This window comes from Mixophyes fleayi, chromosome 4 (genome assembly GCF_038048845.1).
Source record: "Mixophyes fleayi isolate aMixFle1 chromosome 4, aMixFle1.hap1, whole genome shotgun sequence".
In the NCBI taxonomy this organism is placed as follows: Eukaryota; Metazoa; Chordata; class Amphibia; order Anura; family Limnodynastidae; genus Mixophyes; species Mixophyes fleayi.
The window spans coordinates 100380854-100404600 of record NC_134405.1 but is presented as its reverse complement, the minus strand read 5'-3'; the positions used below and the strand labels follow the sequence as shown (position 1 = coordinate 100404600).

General features: G+C 40.1%; 1 protein-coding gene across 3 annotated transcripts in view; it reads right to left on the bottom strand.

The window, feature by feature from the left end:
- Positions 1-23747, bottom strand: part of CRTC3 (CREB regulated transcription coactivator 3) — a 74743-nt gene that overhangs the window by 22243 nt on the left and 28753 nt on the right. For 2 of the 3 annotated variants that reach the window (XM_075207886.1, XM_075207887.1), the window contains exons 3-6: positions 18328-18447; positions 10941-11002; positions 7903-7965; positions 1058-1167 (exon numbers count right to left, since the gene is read on the bottom strand). In XM_075207886.1, coding sequence (XP_075063987.1) covers positions 1058-1167; positions 7903-7965; positions 10941-11002; positions 18328-18447 — 355 coding nt within the window. The remainder of the gene's footprint in view (positions 1-1057; positions 1168-7902; positions 7966-10940; positions 11003-18327; positions 18448-23747) is intronic. The other variant, XM_075207888.1, reaches the window with a different exon arrangement.

The following is a 23747-nucleotide window of genomic DNA, read 5'->3' as shown; positions in this document are numbered from 1 at the left end:
CTTTAGCTCATCCAAACTAGCATTTCCCCAATGAAAATTCTGAAATTACAACTAAAAATAATGTTTCCCTAGTGCTACCATATAGATAATTCCTTGTACAATATAAAAACTATGTGGATGTTGAATGGAGCTGAACTCTAGAAAGAGTAGACCAGGTAGACATAGCTGCCAAGATCGTTCCCATCAGCTTCATAACATAATCTGAACTGTTTACTAAGTGAACAGTGTCTGATAAATAAATTTTCATCTTTTTGACAATGTTCTTTATGCAGAAAAAGTTAGTTATTTCACCAAATTGAATGAGATTAAAGATTAGTTGGTTAGAGAAGCAGATTCTAGGAGAAAACATGCTGATAGCACATGTGAGAGAATGTAACCAGGCCATAATCAGTGCTAGTAGAAGAGAAGCTTCTTATAGCCCTATTATATAAGAATATAGTCTTTTAAAACTAGTGATGCTCACATATATGTACCCTTCCACTGTATTGTATTGCATACCACCTGTATAAACAGCATGAATCTCCCTCTAACCTTCAACAATGCGTTGTCCCAGGGTGACAGAATGTTGATAGATAAAATATGTTGTGAAAATCAGAAGGCAAATGAAATGCTAGCAAATCACAGTAACGGTTCTAGTGGCATTGCTGATACTTTTAAGAATAGCATTTTACTAGCATTAAAAACAGAAAGGCATGTAATTAATGCCAATGGGTATCAGGCCAAAAGTACTACCTGAGTAAGGTGCAGCTATTAAAAGGTTTAAGAGTTCAATGCAAAACAGCCACATCTTCTGCAGGAAACTTTAAAACCAGAACAACCAACCAGATATAATAATAGCCAATCTCGTATTCGTTCTCTGCCACTACTGCAATATGGATATGGATAGTATGGATATGGATATAGAAGAGTTTACGAAAGCAAATGAGCGCTCGTTTGCATCATCTATAAGGTTATATGATATATTAATGGTAGATCACACCCAAAGAGTAAAAACTGGTCAAGCATAACTGTGCTATGTAAATTAATTTAAAACAGCAAGGTAAGAAAGCGTACTTACTGTTGCGTTGTGGAGGTCTAGGACCACGGGCAGGCTGATTTCCTCCACAAAATGGGTCTTGTGTTTTGTTACTTGAGGCGCTGGTGTGAAGTGCAGAGTCAGAGTTCGTTCTGAGAAGGAAATCAGCATGTTACTATACACAAAGCAATGATACAATTGGCTAGGTGTAGGTAAAAGGACTGCATTGACATGTGAACATACATATAGAACAGGACAGAAACTAAATTTAACATGGATTGATAAATAATAATTATCCCTTGACAGTCACCCAACACACAGAGCAGGCCTGGTCAACCAGTGGCTCCCCAGGTGTTGTGAACCTACAAGCCCCATCATGCTTGTAAATAGATAACCAGGTGATGGCTCTCAAGGTATGCTGGGACTTGTAGTTTCACAAACACCTGGGGAGCCACAGGCCGGCCAGGCCTGACAAAGAAAAAAAAACAAAAACTCAATGGTTGTTGCAATTATGGAAAGTAGCCTATTAAAAAGCTAATAAAATAATATGTAAATTCAACTAATTTAAGCCTCCACCCCCTCCCAGGAAATCTTGATAATATTGCATCTATATACAGCTATGCCACATTCCTCAATAAAATGTGAATAGAACTATATAATATATAAAAACTGCAGATGCTTCTTTCCTCACAAAATGTATAATAAAGTTGCTGAACATTTAACAACTTATGAAAGTCACTGGGAGATGCAGTCAACAGACCTTGGTCTGAAGTTTGCTTGATCATTATGTGAATGATTAGTCAGTAAAATATTTTTTTAAAAGACATCCCATAGGGGGAAAAAAGTGGATGATTCAATTTTGCTCAGCTAATAATCAACATTAAAAACTAAAAAACACACATTGCGCCAATATGGCAAAAAGTGTTCTAGGGAAATATAATACACATTTTAGATCATTATTAGCAAACACAAATCATCAAGAAAGAAATATAAAAAAAAAAGAAAAAAGAAAAAAAAAGGTTTGTCTTGCTTGTACAAATTACTACAAACCCTATTTGAATCTATTTTGCCTCATTTACAAATGGTTTATTGATAAACCGACTTTCTAAAACTTTATCCTCATTATGGGTAATGCAATTGTATTACCTACTGATATATGTATATTTAAAATAATGCACTATAAACATGTTTATCGTAGAATATGGGTGGTGTCACACAGGTACTTTTCAAGCGATAGCTTTTCGAACCATAGAGATTGTATGGCAGCTGGAGATGCAGTGCTTTTAATTCTCACAAGCAGCGCTAAAAATGGTCTTTGTGAAGCTTTTATTTAGAGCTTCTGGTACTTTTCCAAAACGCTGCTGTCAGTGTTTTAAAAACTGTTCAAATAAAAGTACTGATGTGCCAACCTCTCCATTTTACTTAAAATAAAGGATTTAAAATTTGGACAGCCAAGATCCTGGAGGGGTTTTCCAAAGCTTAAATGCAGATGGGTGGAGGTATCCAGCTGCGCAGTGATGCAATGCCCGGATGACAAGCCATGATAACACATATCGCGTCAGTGAGGCTTGATGACGTGAATTGCGTCAAGACCCTGCCCTCTTTATAAGAAGAGGTGGGATCTGGAAGGGTGCACCACTCTCCCAGGATTTGGGAGTCGCTCAAACGTTTGGGACAGTAAGTGTTTAAATAGAGATTTAACCAGCAAAAATGCATATTCGATCAATATAACATTTGATAGATGACTGTTTACAAATGAATCGAAATGCAGCAAAATGTGCAGAAATAAAACAAGTTGGGTAATAAAAAAATAAAAAAAGAGCACAGCAATGCAAAGAAATACGCAAATCGGTATTAACTCACTTAAATAGCAATGATTTGATTGTCACATCCATTTACATGTGTTGCACGCTTCTAAAAACACACGTATAACACAATTCAAATGCCATTGGGTATGTACCCTAAACATGACGTGAAAAGCGCCTGGGTGACACCATCTTAAGAACAGGTTTTAGTGATGCATAACGTAAACAGAGATTATTAAGCATTCACAGAAAAGGTCAGCACTGGATCTGTTACATGTTACATTAAGGGCATACAGTATTAAATAAGGAGTGTAAGCAGGATGCAAAACAGCCAGAGATGTCAAAATGGCAATGATATTTGTATTTCTAGCTGAAACTTATTCCTGAAAAACTTGTCAAATAAGCAATAATTTCATTTACTTGAAGTTCTCCATTGCAGCCCTAACAAATTAGTTAACTCTTCATCAGCTGAGCAGCGACAGGGAAAAATTGCTACCCCGGAAGATGTATAATGTAACAACTCCTTCCTTAGTTGCCTCTGAAGATCATATAAATAGATAACATGGAAGGGAATATTGGGGCTGTCTTGGAGTAGTTAAATAAAATTAAATCGGTATAATTTCTTATTTCCACCTCAGCCTTAATGGCAGCCCTAACAAAGCAATAAAGCAGGGTGGGTCATAACAACAAGTAAACACTGATCAATTCATGTGTATAAAATATTTTATTTGCCAACTGCTTGAAGAATTTTCCCTGTAAACTGAGTGTCAGTTCAAGCTACAACATCCAAGATTTGCTAAGACCAAATATAGAGTCTGTAGTATTTTCTCACTTTAAATAGTTGGTCTTGGACAAAGGAATGAAAGTGCAGTTTCTTGATTGATCTGAAACGTGGAACAACCTTAGGCAAGGTGACAAGATTTGTCTGTAGAATCACTTTAAAATCGGTGTATTAAGTATCCTCTGGACTCATGTATAAAAAAAAAAAAAAAAGTCCTTAAAGCAGGAGATGTGGCTGAAGCATTAGAGGCCAAGCTTGTTCTTGGAGCATCTCCCATGCTACAGCGATTCCTTCTATGGCCTCTCTTGATCTTCTTCAGTGTGCATGCAATGTGAGAAATAGGAGTTTGAAATGCCAAGCTCTTGTCAGAACATACATTCCCTCTGCGCTGTAGTGTTTGTGACTGGCATATAATAGCTGGCATATAATAGCTTGTTGCCATCAGACCTACCTGAGGAGCCCCAAACTTTTCCACTAACCACTAAAACACCTTCTGTAATAGTCATTTTCCTGGATGGATCCAACTGAGAAAGTATGCCACCTTGTTGTCCTTGCCTGCTACGTGAAGAGCTGAAAGAAATCTGAAGATGATTGCTGGTACCTCTGTCATTATGGTTTAGCTCTTTGTGTTATCAGTTTATGAACACCCTACAGTTCGGTTGTCTGAAAAGATGAGATGTTTGTGTTGTAACGGAGGTAGAAAGTGTTGTATTACATGCTACTACACTGCCTGTGTTTCCAGAATGTTTCAAATCTGTTTCTTTTCCATGCATCCTGTACCTCATGTGTATGTAGGTGAGCACCCCAAACTTTGGAGCTTGGATCTGTCGGTAACAGAGTGATCTTGGCACCAGTCAAAACACTAAAAAGGTCTAAGTAAATCTTCTAGGCTAATCCAGAGATTCTGGATTGTGATCCCATTGATCAAGTACCTCCAGGTGAAATCTCCTCATATACTATCTCACTCATGAATACCTATGGTTTGAGGAAAACCATGGATGATGGTTGCGGAACACAGAATTTTAGAAGCATGTTGATAAAGTTTAACATAATTCTTCTTACACTGATGCTTTGTCTATCGGTATTCCCAGAAATAGTAGCTGTTGAGGTGGCACAAGGTGACTCAACTTCCTTTTAGAAAACAGATTATTTTGAGTGTTTTGGTTCAGGTGCTGTATTCAGATTACCCTTTATCCAGAATATCGTCCAAATAAAGCAGCAATTCCCTGCTTCCTGAGAGCAGCCAAAAAAACCTCTAGTACCTTGCTAAAGGTACTATGTGGAAATGACTTGTATGCACAAATAAACTAAGTCTTCATAAATCAAGAATTGTTCAAAAGCTTCCTAACTGCTTTTGTCAATGGAATAGCAGTTTTTCGTGGAAAAAAAGGCTATTGAAGCATCAACTTTAGGTACCGAGTCCCAATTAGTGGTTTCAGTTTCTTGAAAGAGATACATAATATCCATCTTTTGAAATTGGATTGTCACTTCACCAACTGACCTCCTTATCCAGAAGTTTTCTAATCAGCCGGTGTACTATGAACATTCTATAGTTGCACTGCTTAGCTCCAAACAAAGGCATCCTGTAAGGTAGATTGGACTAGAATATCATTTATTTCTATAGACTAATATACTTCGTCGGTACATACAACACTTCATGGTTAAATGTCCTGGGTACTTCATTAGTCTCTCCTTCTTTAGATCCCCATGAAGTTCTTGTATACTACCCAAGTCTATACATATCTGAGATTTGGTCCTTTTAACCCACTAACCTGATTGAAGATCTTTTTATACAAAATGTTTAAAATCATTCAGCTAATCAACTCTTTGTATTGCTCTGGGGGTAGCACTATATTTTCTATAAGAGGAACACAGTCCACACATAAAGCCTTTTTATAATAATTATATGGGTCCTTATCAATTATTATGAGTCTTGCTAGCCATCATCCCTTCTACAGGCTCTGAAAGATATTGAGGGAAATGTGAATAACCTAACATCCAAGAACAAACACTCCTACCTAAGGGCTTACCTAGAATCAGGGCAAGTTTTGGATCCATTGCTGCAGGCTGTGTACCAGGACTCAGTGATGCAAGTACCTCTCCCAGTAGTACCCTGCTCAACACTTCTCCATGCGAGCGCTGACCTCGAAGTGTCATTTGCCGCAAATCCTCTGTCGCTAGACTGAATATCTCATTTGTCTGTAATTACTACCCAGTGGTAGTAAAGAGCAGCCCAGGGAGCCACCCCTATACCTTCCAAGAGTGTAAATTTTTTCCAGTGTCTACTCAGCTAACTGTTATCCCATTAAATAGGGCTGCCATGGAGTCTGCGGAGGAAATACATGATCACGCCACTGTGGTTCATTTGGGGAGCAATGATGCTTTGTGCGTTTCCTGCATAAGTGCTTCAGGCGTCAAAATTTTAAAACAGTGCAGCTCATTTAGGAATGTGGAAAAACGAGGAGGTGCAGAACAAGTGCCATTTCTTAGTATAACACACTCTGATACAGAATGTTTTGCTGAAGATGCTGGGCAGATGTGGAGTACTATATGAAATACAAATCAGATTATTTCAGTGTGTGTGAAGTGATAAGATAATGAACTGCAATGGGTGGAAAGTGTACTTTTTGGTAGCACTGTCTGATCCTGCACATAACCACCGAGTTTCCAGAGAGCCACAAAATTACCAGAACCTCAAAGGCGGTAAATAGTATTTGTGTTATACTTTCGATGAGATGCCTGCATCTCCATCGAGGCATGAAACTGCACATATCACCCAACATAATAGATACAAGGAAATATAACATTGTGACAGATATAAAGACACTGTAATGTCCCTTAACTAATTAACAGTTGTTCAGGAGGGGGAGGAATGTGGTTAGGAATTAAGGGTGTGGTTCTAGTGTGATAGAGGTGACATTTTTCCATTACAGAAAAGGATTTCAGTGTCAGTCTATACCAGTTCTCCTCAACCATTGTGCCGCGGCACACCACTGTGCCATGAGTTGTAAGTATGCCGTGGCGCAATGCCAAAAAGCACAAGATTTATGGCGGTACATGCGTCAATACTATGGTTAACTGGAAGACCTTGCCTTAACTAAATAATGTTACCATTTGTTCCATATGCTTTATTTGTAAAATATTTTAGTGAAATAAAGAGTTCAATATTATTATTATTATTAATATTATTATGTGACACCAATCAATGTATAGTGTACATGTGACACTCCCCCAAGTGGTAATTCCAGCTTTTTTTTGTATATTTTTTGCTTTTAGTGTGCCGCGGAATTCTGGAGAGGGCTTTAGTGTGCCGAGGGCGAGAAAAGTTTGTGGAGCACTGGTCTATACATGAACAAAATGTAACGTAAAAAGTGTCTGCTCAGGTGGACCATCAAAAAAGTGACTTTTGTGGTATGTTTGTTCAAGGAAAACAATATAATGCTCAGATATACGTGTCTGTTTCCTATATGATCTCCTCTGCATTTATACAAGCAAGGACCAGACTAATTAATAAATTTCATACAATTGCATTGCCTGATGTTGGAGTTGTTATCCCCGATATTCTACTGTGCATACTCCTTGGGAAAGTATAAGTCATGTGCGAGGCCACTAAAATGTACCATCTGCCATTGTAATTAGTAAACTAAAGTAAAAAAAAAACACATGGTAATCAGGTATTTACTGTAGGCCGCTAGTGTCCTATACAATCAAATCTAAACTTATTTTGAGTGATAGAGATGTTCTTTAAGCGGCCAAACAGTGTCAATTTCAATTTGGCTGAAAAGGACTAGCAACACTGGGAAATCAACAGAATTGGCTGACAAAATCAGCACCGATGGCTAGATTAAGAATTCCTTCCCAACTGAAATTAAAAAAAACCTCAAGGGTTTTATTTTATTTTTAGGTGAGAGTGAAATTAGTGTTTTCTAAAGGGTCTATTTTTCGCATCATTCTAAAATACTACTTTTTAGGGGTGGGGAGTAAAGGGGGGGGGGGGGGGGGGGGAGTAGATGTGGTCTTGCACTGCGCTTTTCAAAATTGTTGGTCCCCGAACTTCATACCCACGCAACAAATATTGGAATTGTTTAGATATACAAGGAGTAAACTGCTACTTGCCAGTGTATGGTAAAACTTTTACAACTAACAGGTACTGCAGCCTTTTGCCCCAATTAACAAAGCACCATGTTCTGCAGATAACTCAGAGTAAAAGAACAAAACAAGGAAGAATTAAAAAGAATGCTTGGACCTGGCTCTGTAATAAAGTGATCTGTGACCGAAGCTAAAAAGAAAAAATGGTTCACCTGTTAAGAGCAGACAATAGTCTAAATCCTGGCCGTTTCTCTTCACTCCAGGGAGCCTGCTGCCTTCAGAGACAGAAGTCGGGAAGGGGTGAGAAGGGAACAATGTTTGATATCAGTTAAAATCCCGGTAAAAAAAATATAGTGCACATTATGATCTCATGTTAGTGCTCTGGTGAAAGAAACAGCACTAAAAAGAATAGTTAATGGAAAGTGGAATTAAAATAAGAATTAACTGGAAAAATCAGATTGGAACCATGGTTAATGGTGAATTCTGGCATTTCATTTTAAAGAAAGATTTGGGACAAGAAGACTTGTTGCGGTGTCTCCCAATGCCTTGCATTGCAAGCTTCTCCAGTGCTTAAAAGATAGAAGTGAGTTAAGCAAGTTTCACATTCAAATTAGCATTAGCGGAAAAATGAAAACCTATAATTAATAATTAAAAGAAAGGAGGTTCTAGGCAAAATAGTGATTAAAGCTCCATTAAAGTGATCATTACCTTCAGAAAGCACTGTACAATTAATAACAAGAAAGAAGCAGAATAAATTTAAGATTCATGGAAGCTGAGCCAACAATTTTAATAGAACATTGCATTCTGTCACAGGCCAGTAAGATTTACTGAAGGTTAGCACTTGGATGGAAACATGTTGTTAATAGTCTATAAAAGATAAAACCTGGGCAATTTCATCATATGTTAATACACTGCCCAATCAATACGTTCCCTAAACTAGTTATCCCAAGAGATTGCTTGGGAGGAAAAGCTTCATCAAACACAGCTGGTAGTCACCATCATAATTTGTGCAACAAGGAAAAAAAAAAAAAGTTGTCAATTGCACAAGAAAGTTGGCAGAAGTCTGTATAATCAGACAAGTAATGCTGTCCTTTGAAGAAGTTGCTGCTTTAGGCTCCGCTATGTTATGAAAGCAGGATTTTCTGTGTTTTGGGGCTTTTTTTCTTTCCCTTTCTGAAAGTACATTGGCAATGAAGCGGTTGCCAATGGGAACAAGTGACACCAGGGATCCAGAGCGTGGGACACAGAGACCAGCTGCACTTTTGACCTCTCTCACTGGAAATTATTTTATTGAGATCATTTACTTGCCAGGGACACTTTCTTTTACCAAACAGAGCCAGGTCAGAGAATATAGATCACCTCCTGCTGAATATCTAGCTTTACATACAAATGGTATGCCCTTCCTGATGTGTAAAGCAGTATACAAGCATAGTATAATTACATGCCATGCTTGCCAACATGGAAAACAATTACCAGGGACACTTTGCTGTGGAGAAACGTAATCTTTGTGCAGCGCTCTATAAAAGGACATCGTACATTACACCTTGGCATCAAGACAATATAATTCTGTTCTAAATATTCCTTTTATGTCTTCAAAGAAAATAAATAAATGAAGCCCAAAAACACTGGAACATAAATTTGATAGCCATGGAGGTGGAAGCGGGTCACCAAACCTAACACTATCAGGGACTATTGACAATTATACAGCTACCATCAACTGTACACTTAGAAATCGGCATGGATGATGTACAGGACCAAAATAACAGGGGGTCAATACACATATTGGATACCTCCTAGGAGCAGCAGTGCTATAGAAACTTCCATACACTCCTACAGAATAGGATATGTAAGAGGAGCAAACAAGTAGGAAAGAAATCTATACACACACCTAAAGAAACAAGGAGGACTCTGGGAAAACCACAGACAACAGAAAGCAATAGAATAAATGTTACTTCTAGCCACCTCTGTTGAAGCTGCATTATGCACTGATCAGACAAACACAAGACGTCTAGGATAATAGATCACTAAACACTGGCCTTTCTGTGATCATCTCAAGCAGCATGAAACCTTCAGGAACTGCACCCACTGACCCCATGCTTTTCCTTTTTCCAAGCTGCCAAAATACAAACCATAATCCCCTCTCTGGTATACATCAGTGCATAGAGTCTGCCTTTCCAAGTGTACTGAACAGTTATGATTTACTATGAATAATATTAGAACTTCGGCCAAAGTCAATGAATGCTGGACCTAAAGTCTACACAGATGTCTAGATCAACACTTCAAATGCAACATATTAAACATCTGGATACAACAGACAACACAATTAAGTCCACAGTGTATACATTTAAAGATGTCCCAGCTATAACATGCCTTATAATCACCAACAGGAAAATGCAATTCAACTTTCAAAATTAGTAAGTCAAGAAATTAAAAAAGGGCAGCGGTTAGTGCAAAGAAACTGGACAGAGACACTGGAGGTAACAAGAATGAAACAAAAACAATATCATTCATCACATATAGTAAAATAAGGAGCGATAAATCAGAAAGCCTGTGGGAAGGAATGGGGTTATTTAGAGTGGTAGAAGTGATTAATGCCACCTGAAACTACAGTATGTCTGTTCTTAATAGCGTAGTCTCATAATTACTCTACTGTGCCACTATATGCGTTTGTTGATGCGAATGGGGCAAACAATGATAATGGTCAGTACTATATGCAGCCAAGTGGTAAAAAGATTCCACAGGTGCTGAAGTTAGATTGGACAACTGAACGAATGCATAACAAGCTGTTGCCCAAACAGATGTCCTAAAATCTAAGCATTGGCAAATTTCACACTGCTTTCTTGATGCAAGCTCAATTGCCAAAATGTAAGCAATACGGGCATCCTATTTCAGGTGCTGACGTAGTATCTGCATTAATGTAGGAGGTCTGTCTTTCAGTTAATCACTGGTTTAATGCACAATACTCAGCAATGCAGTCAACAGAAACTCAATAAATTTATTTCAACACTTATCACTCTCTATAAAATCTAAGGAAGAGTAAGGCATGATGTGGTTCACCAGCTTGTAGAACTACACATTGCAGCAGGTACATCTACTGGGATTTGCAGTCCAAGAAATGCTACAGTGCCACAAGTTAGCCAAGCTTCAGTAAGAGAGTTTCCAGACTACTTTTGTTACAGACAAGTGCTGCTTATTGAACAGTGTTTCTGAAGAACAGCAAATACAATAATTGAAGACTTATTATGCTTACCTTCTCCAGCTATTATCAGGTGGGGGGGAGAGATAAACAGGTCCATATGGAGAGCTGTCACAGTGATTCATAGTAAAGGAAAGCAGATGGGCAGCAGAACACATGACAAGACATAGTAATGAGCACGACTTTCTATGGTTTGGTTGGCATCCTGAACCAGGCCTCAGACACAGACCAGGCTTCTCCTGCAGCACAACAAAGACTCTCAGAGCAATGAGCCTGGAACAGGAATCCAGTGCATAATTCATTGGGAGCTAATCTTGAATTACTCCCTGTAACTAAATCTGTGTTAAGCAGCAGAGCTGAACAAAAGATAGAATTGTAGTAATTTAAGACGTACAAATGGAAAGTCCAGAATGATTTCCACCATTTAAGCAGAATAATAAACATGTCACTTAAAATGAACTCATAAATACACATAACAAACAGCAGCACAGGAAGTATCCTCTTCGGTAATAGCTGCAGCACTGTCAACCTTAACAAATGTAAGCAATATCTACAAGCCGAGTTTCCCTCATTTCTGGACATCTAGTGCCATGTGGGCTAATTAAAACCACTATAACTTTGTAACATTCGAGCCAGGGAAGTGGGAAAGACCGTGTGCAGCACATTTATCGCTCCCAGACGTCAGGGCTATGGTTGAGCCTGGATTTCTTGCAGAAGACCATCAGGGTAGACTGCCTGCAGACCACAGAAACACCCTGACCAGATGGAAAAGTGGCTACGTCACCAGCAAGAAAATATTTCGTGTTAGAACAATCATCTACTATCTAATACCACTACTTTCCATTAAAAAGCTTAGTTTGGTTAGAGGAATATTTTTATATTTGTAGACTTGTTTAAAAAGAAACCTGACCAGGAGTAATAGCTACCTAGTACAAGACAGAAGCCAAGACTGAATTCATTTTTCAGAAATGTTATTTTGTCAGATAGTCATTTTTTTTTTTTCCTAAAAACAAAACTTGTGAATTTAACATCAATCTGTAAACTTGCAAAACATGCTTTCAGTATAAATGCCCAGCAGTAAAAACCAGCACAAATGTTTCATTTTAAATGTTAAGCACAGAATTTGTTTGAAGTATATTTAACACACATATTTCAGTTATTTTGTAGCATCAAATTTGCAACTCAAGACAGCACTAATTTTTTTTCTTTTAGACTCACTATTTTTGTGGTATTTCCACAGGACAATGATTTCTCTGACAAAACCCCTTTCGAAAAATTGTAATTCTATTTTGGACTATGCATAATATAGTACACACACAGCATTTCTCTCAAGATTTTGGGTACTTCATGACGCAAGTGGTCTTTTTTTCCCCATATCTCATTTTGATGTGTCTTTACCCATGACAAGGGTCATTTACAAATGCGCAAGCACATGGATCAGTGGGAGAAGGTGGCTGGGCCTGATGGGAGGATATGGGTTGATCAGACATTTTCCTTGTTAAATATGAATTAGACATAAAAGAGTGCCCTACTTTTTATGGTACATGGTTATTTAAATTAGATTTCCTGTCTGCAAAATACTTGGCTGCTTTGGCTAAGCAGAGGTGCTGGAAACCCAACCTCATCCCTATACTTTTAAAGACAGATTTTGCTCGTTCCATTTCAGTTCTGTTGAATACCACCTTTTTTGGAACACTACAACCAATGTAATAAATCAAACTTGAACCATTGAAAATTGATACATGCAATAAATGCCCCTCACTCTTATGGTTATTTTATGGTATAAATGAAGCTAATCTGAGCAGTATTTTAAGTGGGACCTCCCCTATTTAGAGTAGGAAGTGGTCATGCATCTGGAAATGCCATTGATGGACATTTGCACAAATAAAGAGCAGTGCAGGCCTGCATTTTATGTGGTTCGGAAAACACCATTATTGAACACACTTGCTAAAAAAAGTGAAAGACTTATGTAGAAATACAAAATTTACATTTTTTAAATATGTATGTGATCAAGTGGCACAACTAGCCAAAGAAAGCCACATCAAGACACCAATCTAGCTCCATGAATTAAAAATATACTTCCATATTTATGGCCAGCTATTGCATTACAAAGTATCTCCTTCCAGCAAGGAAGGGGTTACTTGTGAAGAACCAACACACACATTGTAAAACAGACAGGAAGGAAGAGTTTACTAAAGTCTGAGTGCATTCCCACTTAGGTCTCCAGCTATGATGCAGGGATTAGAATCTAGTTGTACAAACAAGGAGTGTCTTTGGCAATCCATATTTCATCTTTCACAAAAAAACACTCCCACTCATTGCTATGTCAACACAGGCTGCAGATTGTGTTTTGTCTCTAAGAACATTTCAAGAAGGAGTGATCTGCAAGGCTATACACAACTGGGCTGCCATTTCCAGCTCAGATGAAATCATTTCTTCTGGTAGGGTACAAACACAACATTCTCTGATGCCACTTTCTGGACTGACTTTAGCATTCAAGTCTTAATGCTGCATATGGATATAGAGCATGTGAATGTAAACTTCATGTATAAGTGACAATATTATATATACACCGGTAGATAAAACAATAGACTATGTTCCCTAGAGCATGTTCTCCAGTACCTTTCCCTTAAGACTATAGTTGTACCTACTCGACATGCAGCATTCCAAAGGCTGCTGACACACACTTCACAGCCTACAGCCTCTGACAATTGTTTAAAAACTCTATGCACACAATGCTTCACATGTAGAAAACAAACAGCCCTGTTAAACGTACTCTTTTCAATGCTTTGTAGGGAAGGAAGAAATAAAACAGTGTGTGTGTGTGTGTGTGTGTGTGTACATATATACACACAGACACACACATATTGCTGGGGGTTTTTTTTAGTTTTTTTTTATATCTATATATATATATCTATATATATATATAGTTCCCGCGTGGGCTTACTTACATGGGGGAAGAAAGATCAAGGGATGTTCTTCCTGCATAGTTTATTTGTGTTTCTTTCTCACCATCAGTATCAGACTTTTACTGACCACTCCTACTGGTGTTACCTTGCCACCAGACACTTGCCAACTGCGCAATAGCTGTCGGAGAATCTCGCTGCCACCACAAGGGTCCTTTGTGGCGCCTAGAACCGCTTACTTCTGGGGTAGCTGGGGCAGCTGCTACAGCAACACTTTGCTGTGGGCTGGCTGGCACCTCCTGACTGCTTACTATGGATTATGATGCAATATATTCTTGAATCTTCAATTTAACAAAATTCATATCAATCTGTGATTTCCCAAATTACTTGCCGTTTGCATTATTTATGCAGATATTTTTATCGAGACGATAAAAGGTAACGATCCCCTGCTGTGTATTCAGGCTATTTGTTGGTCACTTGTGTTTCAATATGTATGTATGTATGTATGTATGTATGTGTATGTATGTATGTATGTGTATGTATGTATGTGTATGTATGTGTGTATGTATGTGTGTATGTATACACACACCAATATATTTTTCAACCACGACTAAGAGAAAAGAAGGAGCGCCTGAAAAAAACAGGGCTCTGGTAACCGGGGCTCTTGTAAGGTTTTTCCTATAAGTGGTGGTGCAGCTTTATGCTATATATCCCAGGCATAAATGAACTAAACTAAACAAATTTACATCATACTTACCAACTCTCCCGGAATGTCCAGGAGACTCCTGAATTCCGGGTAGGTCTCCTGGGAGAGCAGGCAAATCTCCACTTACATTTTTCATACCGCCACTTATATAGTTCTATCCAGTGGTCAAAGTGGAAATTTATAAGACTTGTGTTGGTCTATGGGTTAACACTGTAGGATAATGATGCATCCTGCACACAGTTCACATACCATTTCCTGCTAGCCATGATACTAGTCATCCTATTACGTTTCCTGTGCAAACCCTGTAAAGTATTTTCTGAGAGTGAATACTATGCATTTCTCACAGAACTGCTAATATAGAAATAATGTTCTATTAATAATCTTTTCTGTATACACCTATTCCTCCACATAATGCTCTTATATCCTCGCACTGCATATAACACTGAATAGAAGGCGACAAATGCCATTTGCTGGTTGAGATACTGTTGGCAAGAACTTTTGCTTTCCAAACTTTAGCTAGAGAAAAGCAGAAGCAGACAAGCTCGGATTTGTGGAAAGGTCACATAGATCTAGTCCTGGTGGTGGCAGCAACGCCATGACTGCACTCTACTTCCTTTGCATATCATTTAATTACAAATTATAAACCGATACCCATAATAGAGGTGCATTATTCAAATTTATTCAATTTAAACAAGTGCAATGTTCATGGGGACTGTGCCAATGGACAGTGATTGACAGAAATAGTGGATTGTGGGGGGGGGGGGGGGGGAAGTAAATCCAAGCCTGAAAGTATACAATATGTGTTATGTCTATTATGTACAGCCTGAAAATCAACCTTAGAAAAAACAACAGTTAGCCAAAGGCTTTTGTTTGTTACACACTGCAACAGAAAGCATATTTTATTTATTTTTTTTAAAAAAGGGGGTGAATATGATTGCATTTGTATATTTTCTCTAAAAAGTATCAATTTATTTTGCTGCCAGCTTACCACTGTTTATTTATCTGCACTGTGCCATGACATTCTACGTCCTACTGGGAATTTGAATACCTTACAGGTTAGTTAAATTAGATTATATTTTGCTTGTGGTGTATGTAGGTCTGTGTTTGCGTAACACAAGCTTAACAAAAAATAAAAAGATACCCGGTTTAAAAAAAAATAAAAAAATAGTATTAATTTATACTGCTGCTTAAGAACTACATACAATAAACATCCACATTCTTTGCTGACCACCACCAGTTAATTGAAAGAATGAGAAGTGGGGAATGCCAACTCAGCGATAAGCAGATCACACAAGTGATGGATAAAGGCCCTTTATTCTTCATGGGGGTGAAGGGGGGAGGGGGTGGTGGACAATCCCATTCCGGTTATAGTAATGACATTTTTTATTTATTTATTTTTAATCTAAAATAAATAACTTAAAATACATTGATCAAGAACCTGAGCAGCCACGTACTAATTAATAGTGTATGTAGCAGTGTATCGGATTGTGTACTCCATGGGGCAAGCAGTTACAAGGTTAAGTAGACGTAATGTTGAAGATAAATATAATCTATATTAAATAGTTTGGTTTGGACATTAAACTAGTGTTAATATTTTTTTCTCCCCATAAACATAATGATTGCTACGTGTTTTCAAGGACACATTTCTTCTAAAAAAGAACTCCGCAGTTCCATCAACTCCCTGTGCATTTATGTTTTACCAGCTCTGCAGAAGCCACATCAGAAGGGACTGATCCTTCCATGCGCCATTCTGTCTGACAAATTTATTTCACAGCCTTACCTCTAATTTTATTGCTGCTCGGTATCAAGCCACTGCAGCCCTCCACTAAACAGGTATGAATGAGCAATGCAAGGTAGTCATTTTTACCAAGCAAACAGTATGCCTCATTTGAGAAATGCATGTTCCAACACACACACACACAAACATATTAGGAGAAAAAGAGAGGATACCAGTTAAAACATGGTGTTAAAAACTACGATACAGCCAATAAAAAATTAAGAAATCTCATAATAATTTAAAGACGTCTACAATAAATCCCAGAAAATAAGATGAATCATGCAGCATACCATACTCACCTGTCTACAGCTCAGCGCTATGTTAACTAAAAACACTTGCATAAAGTACATTTTGGTTTTTTTACTGCAAATGTTCTGTAAGGGTTTGTGCACATGGGCAACGTTTAGTCCAGCCGTTGTGTGTTCTCTTTCTGCAGCCATAGCCACAGTCTGGAAGCAGCAAACATACAAAAGTAATCATTCATTTCAGGCTCTCTAGTGTGGTTTGACAAGAAACCTGTATCCCCAATAGTGATCAATTATCTCAGCAAACTCTGGCTATCACAGCAGAAATGGAAGGCAATCCATTGGGTAAATATTCCGCATGTGCACACACTCCAAACTGTTCTCCTTTATGGTGAAGTACTGAGCACAGGTCAAGGCTACTCATCTGGCTGCATGTAGCACTTTTGTTTAACTTCTAAAACATTGCAAAACTAACAATGGGACTCCCCTACAGTATGGCCAAACCGTAATACAATTAAATTCCCCTCACACTACTACAAACAATAAATGAAAATATACTCAACTGTTTATCACCCTATGCCATCAATATTTGAAATTCAGTTTTTATACAAAATGAGCATCCATCACATTTTACAAGCTTACCTTCTATAAAAGGTACATGGGCCTTTGTGATAGCATCCTCTCCTAGTTTGCCTCCTACCTATTCAACCACTCCTCCTCTCTCTCCTCCCTTCCAGTTCCCCCAAGGGTCCATTCTCAGCCCTCTGCCCTTCTCAGTACATCCCTTGGCAAACTTATCAGCTCTTTTGGCCTCCAGCACCACTTCTATGCCAACGACACCCAACCTTACTATCCCTCCCCTGACTTCTCCCTTGCCTCTCTCTCACGGGTCCAGCCATCTTCTAATTTTTAACATCTGTGTTGCTTTAAACATTTTGTATCAAAAATCCTTGAATCAATTTTCCCTCTATTTACCAGTCAAAACAAGGATGGATTAAGAGAAGCTTATGTGCACAGAGCTGAACACTAGCTTTGGGAGATAAGCAATATAATTGTCAGTCAGCTGTAGAAACAACAAAATCATATTATGCACTTACAATTCAGTAAAAATTCATTTATGTGCATGTAACAATGATATTTCAGCATTTCTGGATACAACACTAAACCATTACAGTGAAGAGGACCAAAGGACATGTGATAACACTATCAAAATAGAGAGCTAGGGTAGCAAAATAAACTGCGGTCTGAAGTCATAGGTTAATCGTTACTACCCTGCTCCAAACTTGTCAGTACAAGCCATAAATATATTTAAAAAATATGAAGAAACATAGTCTCGTATTCTTAGAGTTCAATGGAAAAAAGTTGCACCAATGAACGTGGAAAGCAAAGCAACCTATAATGCAGCATGACTAGCGCTAAACAAATCCAGCAGTATAATAAATACAGCCCTCATTAATTCTTAATGCAGCAAAAATCAAGCAAAAGAAGTTTTAAAAAAAAAAAAAAAAAAAAGCACATTATCCAAGTTTTACAAAAAAATAAGTAAAAAAGGGTAAGCAGTTTGGGAAACTATATGTGAAACTAAAATGGCACAGCACTGTTATAACTATTTGTAACAAAACATAAAATGCTCCAAGTCATGTCCTAATGGGATAAGTGCTTGTTGCAGTAAGCGTTGTCTAGATGCCAGCTCATTACAATAAGATCTCATTGTTTATATGAAGTGCAACAAACCCTAAGGAGAGGTGAAAGTATAAAACCATTGAAAACACCAGCACTACAGCTTTCTTCAACTTTAAAAGGATATTTGACGTCCATGCTTCTCTACAGGTCTGTGATGAGGGGAGTGCAGGCGGTTACGGGAAGCCCTCTCCACCAGGCCATGGTGCCTCATGCCTCTTATGTTATCCGTATGGTGAAAGGAGGCCTGTGAAATAGAGAAGTTACATTACCTACTGATATTAAAGAGTGACACTTATCACAGATAAAAACAAAGCTTGATTATGGATTTTGAATATGAGAAGTCTCCTTACTCTTGTCATCAGTTTCTGGCTCTTCTCAATTCTGCAGCCACTGGTAATAACCCAATTACTACAAACCAGACATCCCTGACATGCTGGATTAGCAGGCTAGGTTCTCCACTTGGAACTCCTGTGCTACAGCCAGGGTTAGAAGACCAGACAGACATCACACTAGATTGCTGAAAGGACACTTGTTGCCTTAAAGTCATTTTGTGATAACACACCCTTCATAAAAAACATACTAGCCTTTTATTTGATTAAAATTTTACGAGAAAAAAAAGGGGGGAGGTGGGGGAAATAATTTTCTTCCCATATAACCTTCACCACAGTAAGGAGAATAAATGAAAGTGACATTTTTAAATTAAATCTGATCAAATGCAAGTGAGCTCGTCATGTCCATCAGATTTGATCGTTGGCGGTGTGTCAAAAAAGCTAAAAACACTTTACTTTTTATTTAAGTAAGCACAGATTATCTAGTTCTGCAAATGAATCGATTTTGCTTATAATTATGTAAAATAAACAAAAAGGTTAGATATACCCATGTTACATTATCAATCTATCTGTAGTTGAAATATTAAACAAATGTGTCCATTACAAAGACAATTCAGTCATTAACAAAAGGGTAATGGATCTTACATTTTAGCATACATTATATAAGATGCAAGTATCACATAACTCCTACACTCAAACTGTAATATCAGCATAATTCAAATAAACGTGATTATACATAATTTAGGCGTTAGGGTACATATTCAAATATAATACAGGGCCTTGTTTAACGTTAAAATTAAATTCAGCCAATTAAAAATGACCATGATTTTGCAAAGATGTAAAATTGCCGATGTGACGTGGAAGTTGGCTGGGCAAATAATAGGATCAACTTTCAGTAAGAGGCGGGGCCATGGGTTAACCTTAGGGCATAAAGCAGAGAAGAGGACTGACAGCCCATATAGCTGGAAGCAGTGGAGGGATGCTATTGAAGGCTTGAGGGAGCGCCCGTTGCCCATTACTACTTTAGATAATACAATCTATGGAGGCTGTCATGGATGGTGAGTGGCACAAAATAAAATTGGGAGGACCACATCTGGGCCGTCTAACACAGTTTGATAGTTCTGCAATGCACTCAAACTTTTAATAGTACAGCATATTAAAATGTGCTATTATAGTATAGAGCGGCGGTTCCCAAACTGTGCGCCGCGGCTCCCAGGGGTGCCGCGGCGCTGTCACTGAGGTGCCGCGGGCCAGACATAAAAAAACAAAACAAAACACAGAAACTTACCAATCCGCTGGGCGCCGGGACCCAGCAGCCTCCTCTCTCCTGCAGCTGTCACTGAATACCGACGTCAGTGACAAGCTGCAGGAGAGAGGAGGTTGCTGGGTCCCGGCGCCCGACGGATTGGTAAGTTTATGCGTTTTGTTTTTTTTTATGGCTGGCGCCTGGCAGAGTGAGAGGGATCGTGGCAGCGGGACAGAGGAGGAGAGCAGAGGGTGGTGACAGCGGCGCAGAGGAGGAGAGCAGAGGGTGGTGACAGCGGCGCAGAGGAGGAGGGCAGAGGGTGGTGACAGCGGCGCAGAGGAGGAGGGCAGAGGGTGGTGACAGCGGGGCAGAGGAGGAGGGCAGAGGGTGGTGACAGCGGGGCAGAGGAGGAGGGCAGAGGGTGGTGACAGCGGGGCAGAGGAGGAGGGCAGAGGGTGGTGACAGCGGGGCAGAGGAGGAGGGCAGAGGGTGGTGACAGCGGGGCAGAGGAGGAGAGCAGAGGAAGGGGACAGAGAGCAGAGGAGAGGGGCAGAGGATGGGGACAGAGGGCAGAGGAGAGGGGCAGAGGATGGGGACAGAGGGCAGAGGAGAGGGGCAGAGGATGGGGACAGAGGGCAGAGGAGAGGGGCAGAGGATGGGGACAGAGGGCAGAGGAGGGGGGACACAGCGTGAGAGAGGGCAGAGGAGAGGGGCAGAGGATGGGGACAGAGGGCAGAGGAGGGGGGACACAGCGTGAGAGAGGGCAGAGGAGGGGGGACACAGCGTGAGAGAGGGCAGAGGAGGGGGGACACAGCGTGAGAGAGGGCAGAGGAGGGGGGACACAGCGTGAGAGAGGGCAGAGGAGGGGGGACACAGCGTGAGAGAGGGCAGAGGAGGGGGGACACAGCGTGAGAGAGGGCAGAGGAGGGGGGACACAGCGTGAGAGAGGGCAGAGGAGGGGGGACACAGCGTGAGAGAGGGCAGAGGAGGGGGGACACAGCGTGAGAGAGGGCAGAGGAGGGGGGACACAGCGTGAGAGAGGGCAGAGGAGGGGGGACACAGCGTGAGAGAGGGCAGAGGAGGGGGGACACAGCGTGAGAGAGGGCAGAGGAGGGGGGACACAGCGTGAGAGAGGGCAGAGGAGGGGGGACACAGCGTGAGAGAGGGCAGAGGAGGGGGGACACAGCGTGAGAGAGGGCAGAGGAGGGGGGACACAGCGTGAGAGAGGGCAGAGGAGGGGGGACACAGCGTGAGAGAGGGCAGAGGAGGGGGGACACAGCGTGAGAGAGGGCAGAGGAGGGGGGACACAGCGTGAGAGAGGGCAGAGGAGGGGGGACACAGCGTGAGAGAGGGCAGAGGAGGGGGGACACAGCGTGAGAGAGGGCAGAGGAGGGGGGACACAGCGTGAGAGAGGGCAGAGGAGGGGGGACACAGCGTGAGAGAGGGCAGAGGAGGGGGGACACAGCGTGAGAGAGGGCAGAGGAGGGGGGACACAGCGTGAGAGAGGGCAGAGGAGGGGGGACACAGCGTGAGAGAGGGCAGAGGAGGGGGGACACAGCGTGAGAGAGGGCAGAGGAGGGGGGACACAGCGTGAGAGAGGGCATCCAGTGTGTCTGGATGCAGAGGGGGCAGTGTGTCTGGATGCAGAGGGGGCAGAGTGCCTGAGGGCAGAGTGTCTGGATGCAGAGGGGGCATTTTTGCATACAACTAAATAAGTATTTCTGTCCTGACCTAAATACTTATTACAATTTTTTGACACAACTACTTCTAAAACAGGACTGCTCAATAATTATTTTGGAGGGGTGCCTTGAAAAAATTTGGAGACACTAAGGGTGCCGCGAACTGCAAAAGTTTGAGAACCACTGGTATAGAGCATTATAATCAGTTACATCGACAGGATAGTGCAAGGAAGCTGGAAATCAAGAAAACATTTGAAAGCTGTAGGTATAACATCTTTAAAAGGGAGGGCACAGCAGCCATGCAGCATGATCAACAATATACCCCGATCAGCCACAACATTAAAACCACTGACAAGTGGAGAGTAATATTGATTATCTTCTTACAATAGAACCTGACAAATCAGAGTGTCCACACTGACCCCTGGCCACTGCCTGAAAGCATCTACAAGGGACACATGAGCGACAGAACTGAACCATGAAACAATGGAAGAAAGAGGTCAGGGGTGATGAATCACGTTTTCTTTTAAATCATTTGGACGGTCGGATGAGCATGTGTCATTTACCTGGGGAAGAGATGGCACCAGGATGCACTATGGGAAGAAGGCAAGGCTGCTGACTCAGTGTGATGCTCTGGGCAATGTTCTGCTGGGTATTCATGTGGATGTTACTTTGATACGTACCACCTACCTATACATTGTTTCAGACCAAGTACACCCCTTCAAGGCAACAGTATTCCCTGATAGCAGCGACCTCTTTCAGCAGGATAATGTACCCTGCCACACTGCAAAAATTGTTCAGGAATGGTTTGAGGAACATGACAGAGTTCAAGGTGTTGACGTTGCTTCCAAATTCCCCAGATCACAATCCGGTGGAACATCTGCTGTGGGATATGCAGGAAAAACCAAGTCAGAGCAAGGGAGGCCCCACCTTGCAACTTACGGACTTAAAGGATCTGCTGCTTATGTCTGTGCCAGTTACCACAGGACACCTTCAGAGGTCTTGTGGAGTCCAGGCCTGGATGGGTCAGAGCTGTTTCGGCAGCGCGAGGGGGAGCTACACAAAATTAGGCAGGTGGTTGTAATATTGTGGCCGACCGATATAGATATAGATACACACACACATACATATATATACACACACACACACACACTACTGTTTGCAGAAGAATTTAATTTAACTGGTAATTCCTTGACACCAATGTGATTCGATAGGTTACAGTGAAAAACTCGTAAGACAACTGCGCTACACTTCCATCAGAAGACGGGAAATGTTTAAACCAAATGTTCGCCTAATTATGTGTTTATAACATACAGTAATATAGCCAAAGATTTTGGAGATTTATGGATTTAGAACGCGTGTGTGCGTTTAGACACTATACAGCCAGGAGCATAGTGACTCTTTCCCCCTTAATGACTACCGAGCTGTGTCGAGCTTAATCAAATTTGTCAGTGCATTTTTGAAACATAATATTTATTGGTAATGTCTGGTTTTCCTATAAGTCTTTGTTTAAAAGGAATTACGCTATACAGCTTTATGTATTTTTATATCTAGAAGGCAACAATAGAAGTGACTAATAAAAGTACAATATTAAACAATATAAACTCAATTTGAAAATGAATAGAAAAGACGAGTTAAAAGAAGGGTACTTAAAATGTGTGGAGATATAGCGTTAGAAAAAAAAAAAAAAGCTATTGCAAAATAAAAAAAAAAGTTTAGCTGCATAGTCCTTGACAAGCAGTAAAATATGACAACATGCTGCTGTTTGAAGAGGTACGTTTCCAGTGTAAAATCACTACAGTGTGGTAGACTGTACAGAAGATCACTCAAGACTGAACAAAACAGGCTGAAGAAGCAGCCATTAAATTAAAATATGTTTAACCAATATAATGGTAATGAAAATGCTCTATTATATTTGATGTCCTAACATACTCAAAATAAATAGCATCACCACCATTTCTAAATACAGAAACTTTTCCGCAGAAAAAAAAAGAAGGTATACTGTACTGAATAAATGACATGAACAATATCTATATATCTCGCTTGATGTCTGCACACCGGCAGTAGGAAAATGCATGGATTAGTGCACTCTGCTCTGAATGTCACAGGGAATTTAAATGAACAGACAGGAAGTTTCTATTGTGGATAGACAATTATGCAGATGTCTTACTAAAAAGAATAGAAAACAGTTAAAGGGACACATTAGGATTTGTACAAACGCTGCAGACCTTTAAATATAGAAAACAATTAGTATTGTTACAATAACGAAATTCAACATTAACATTTTTCTTAG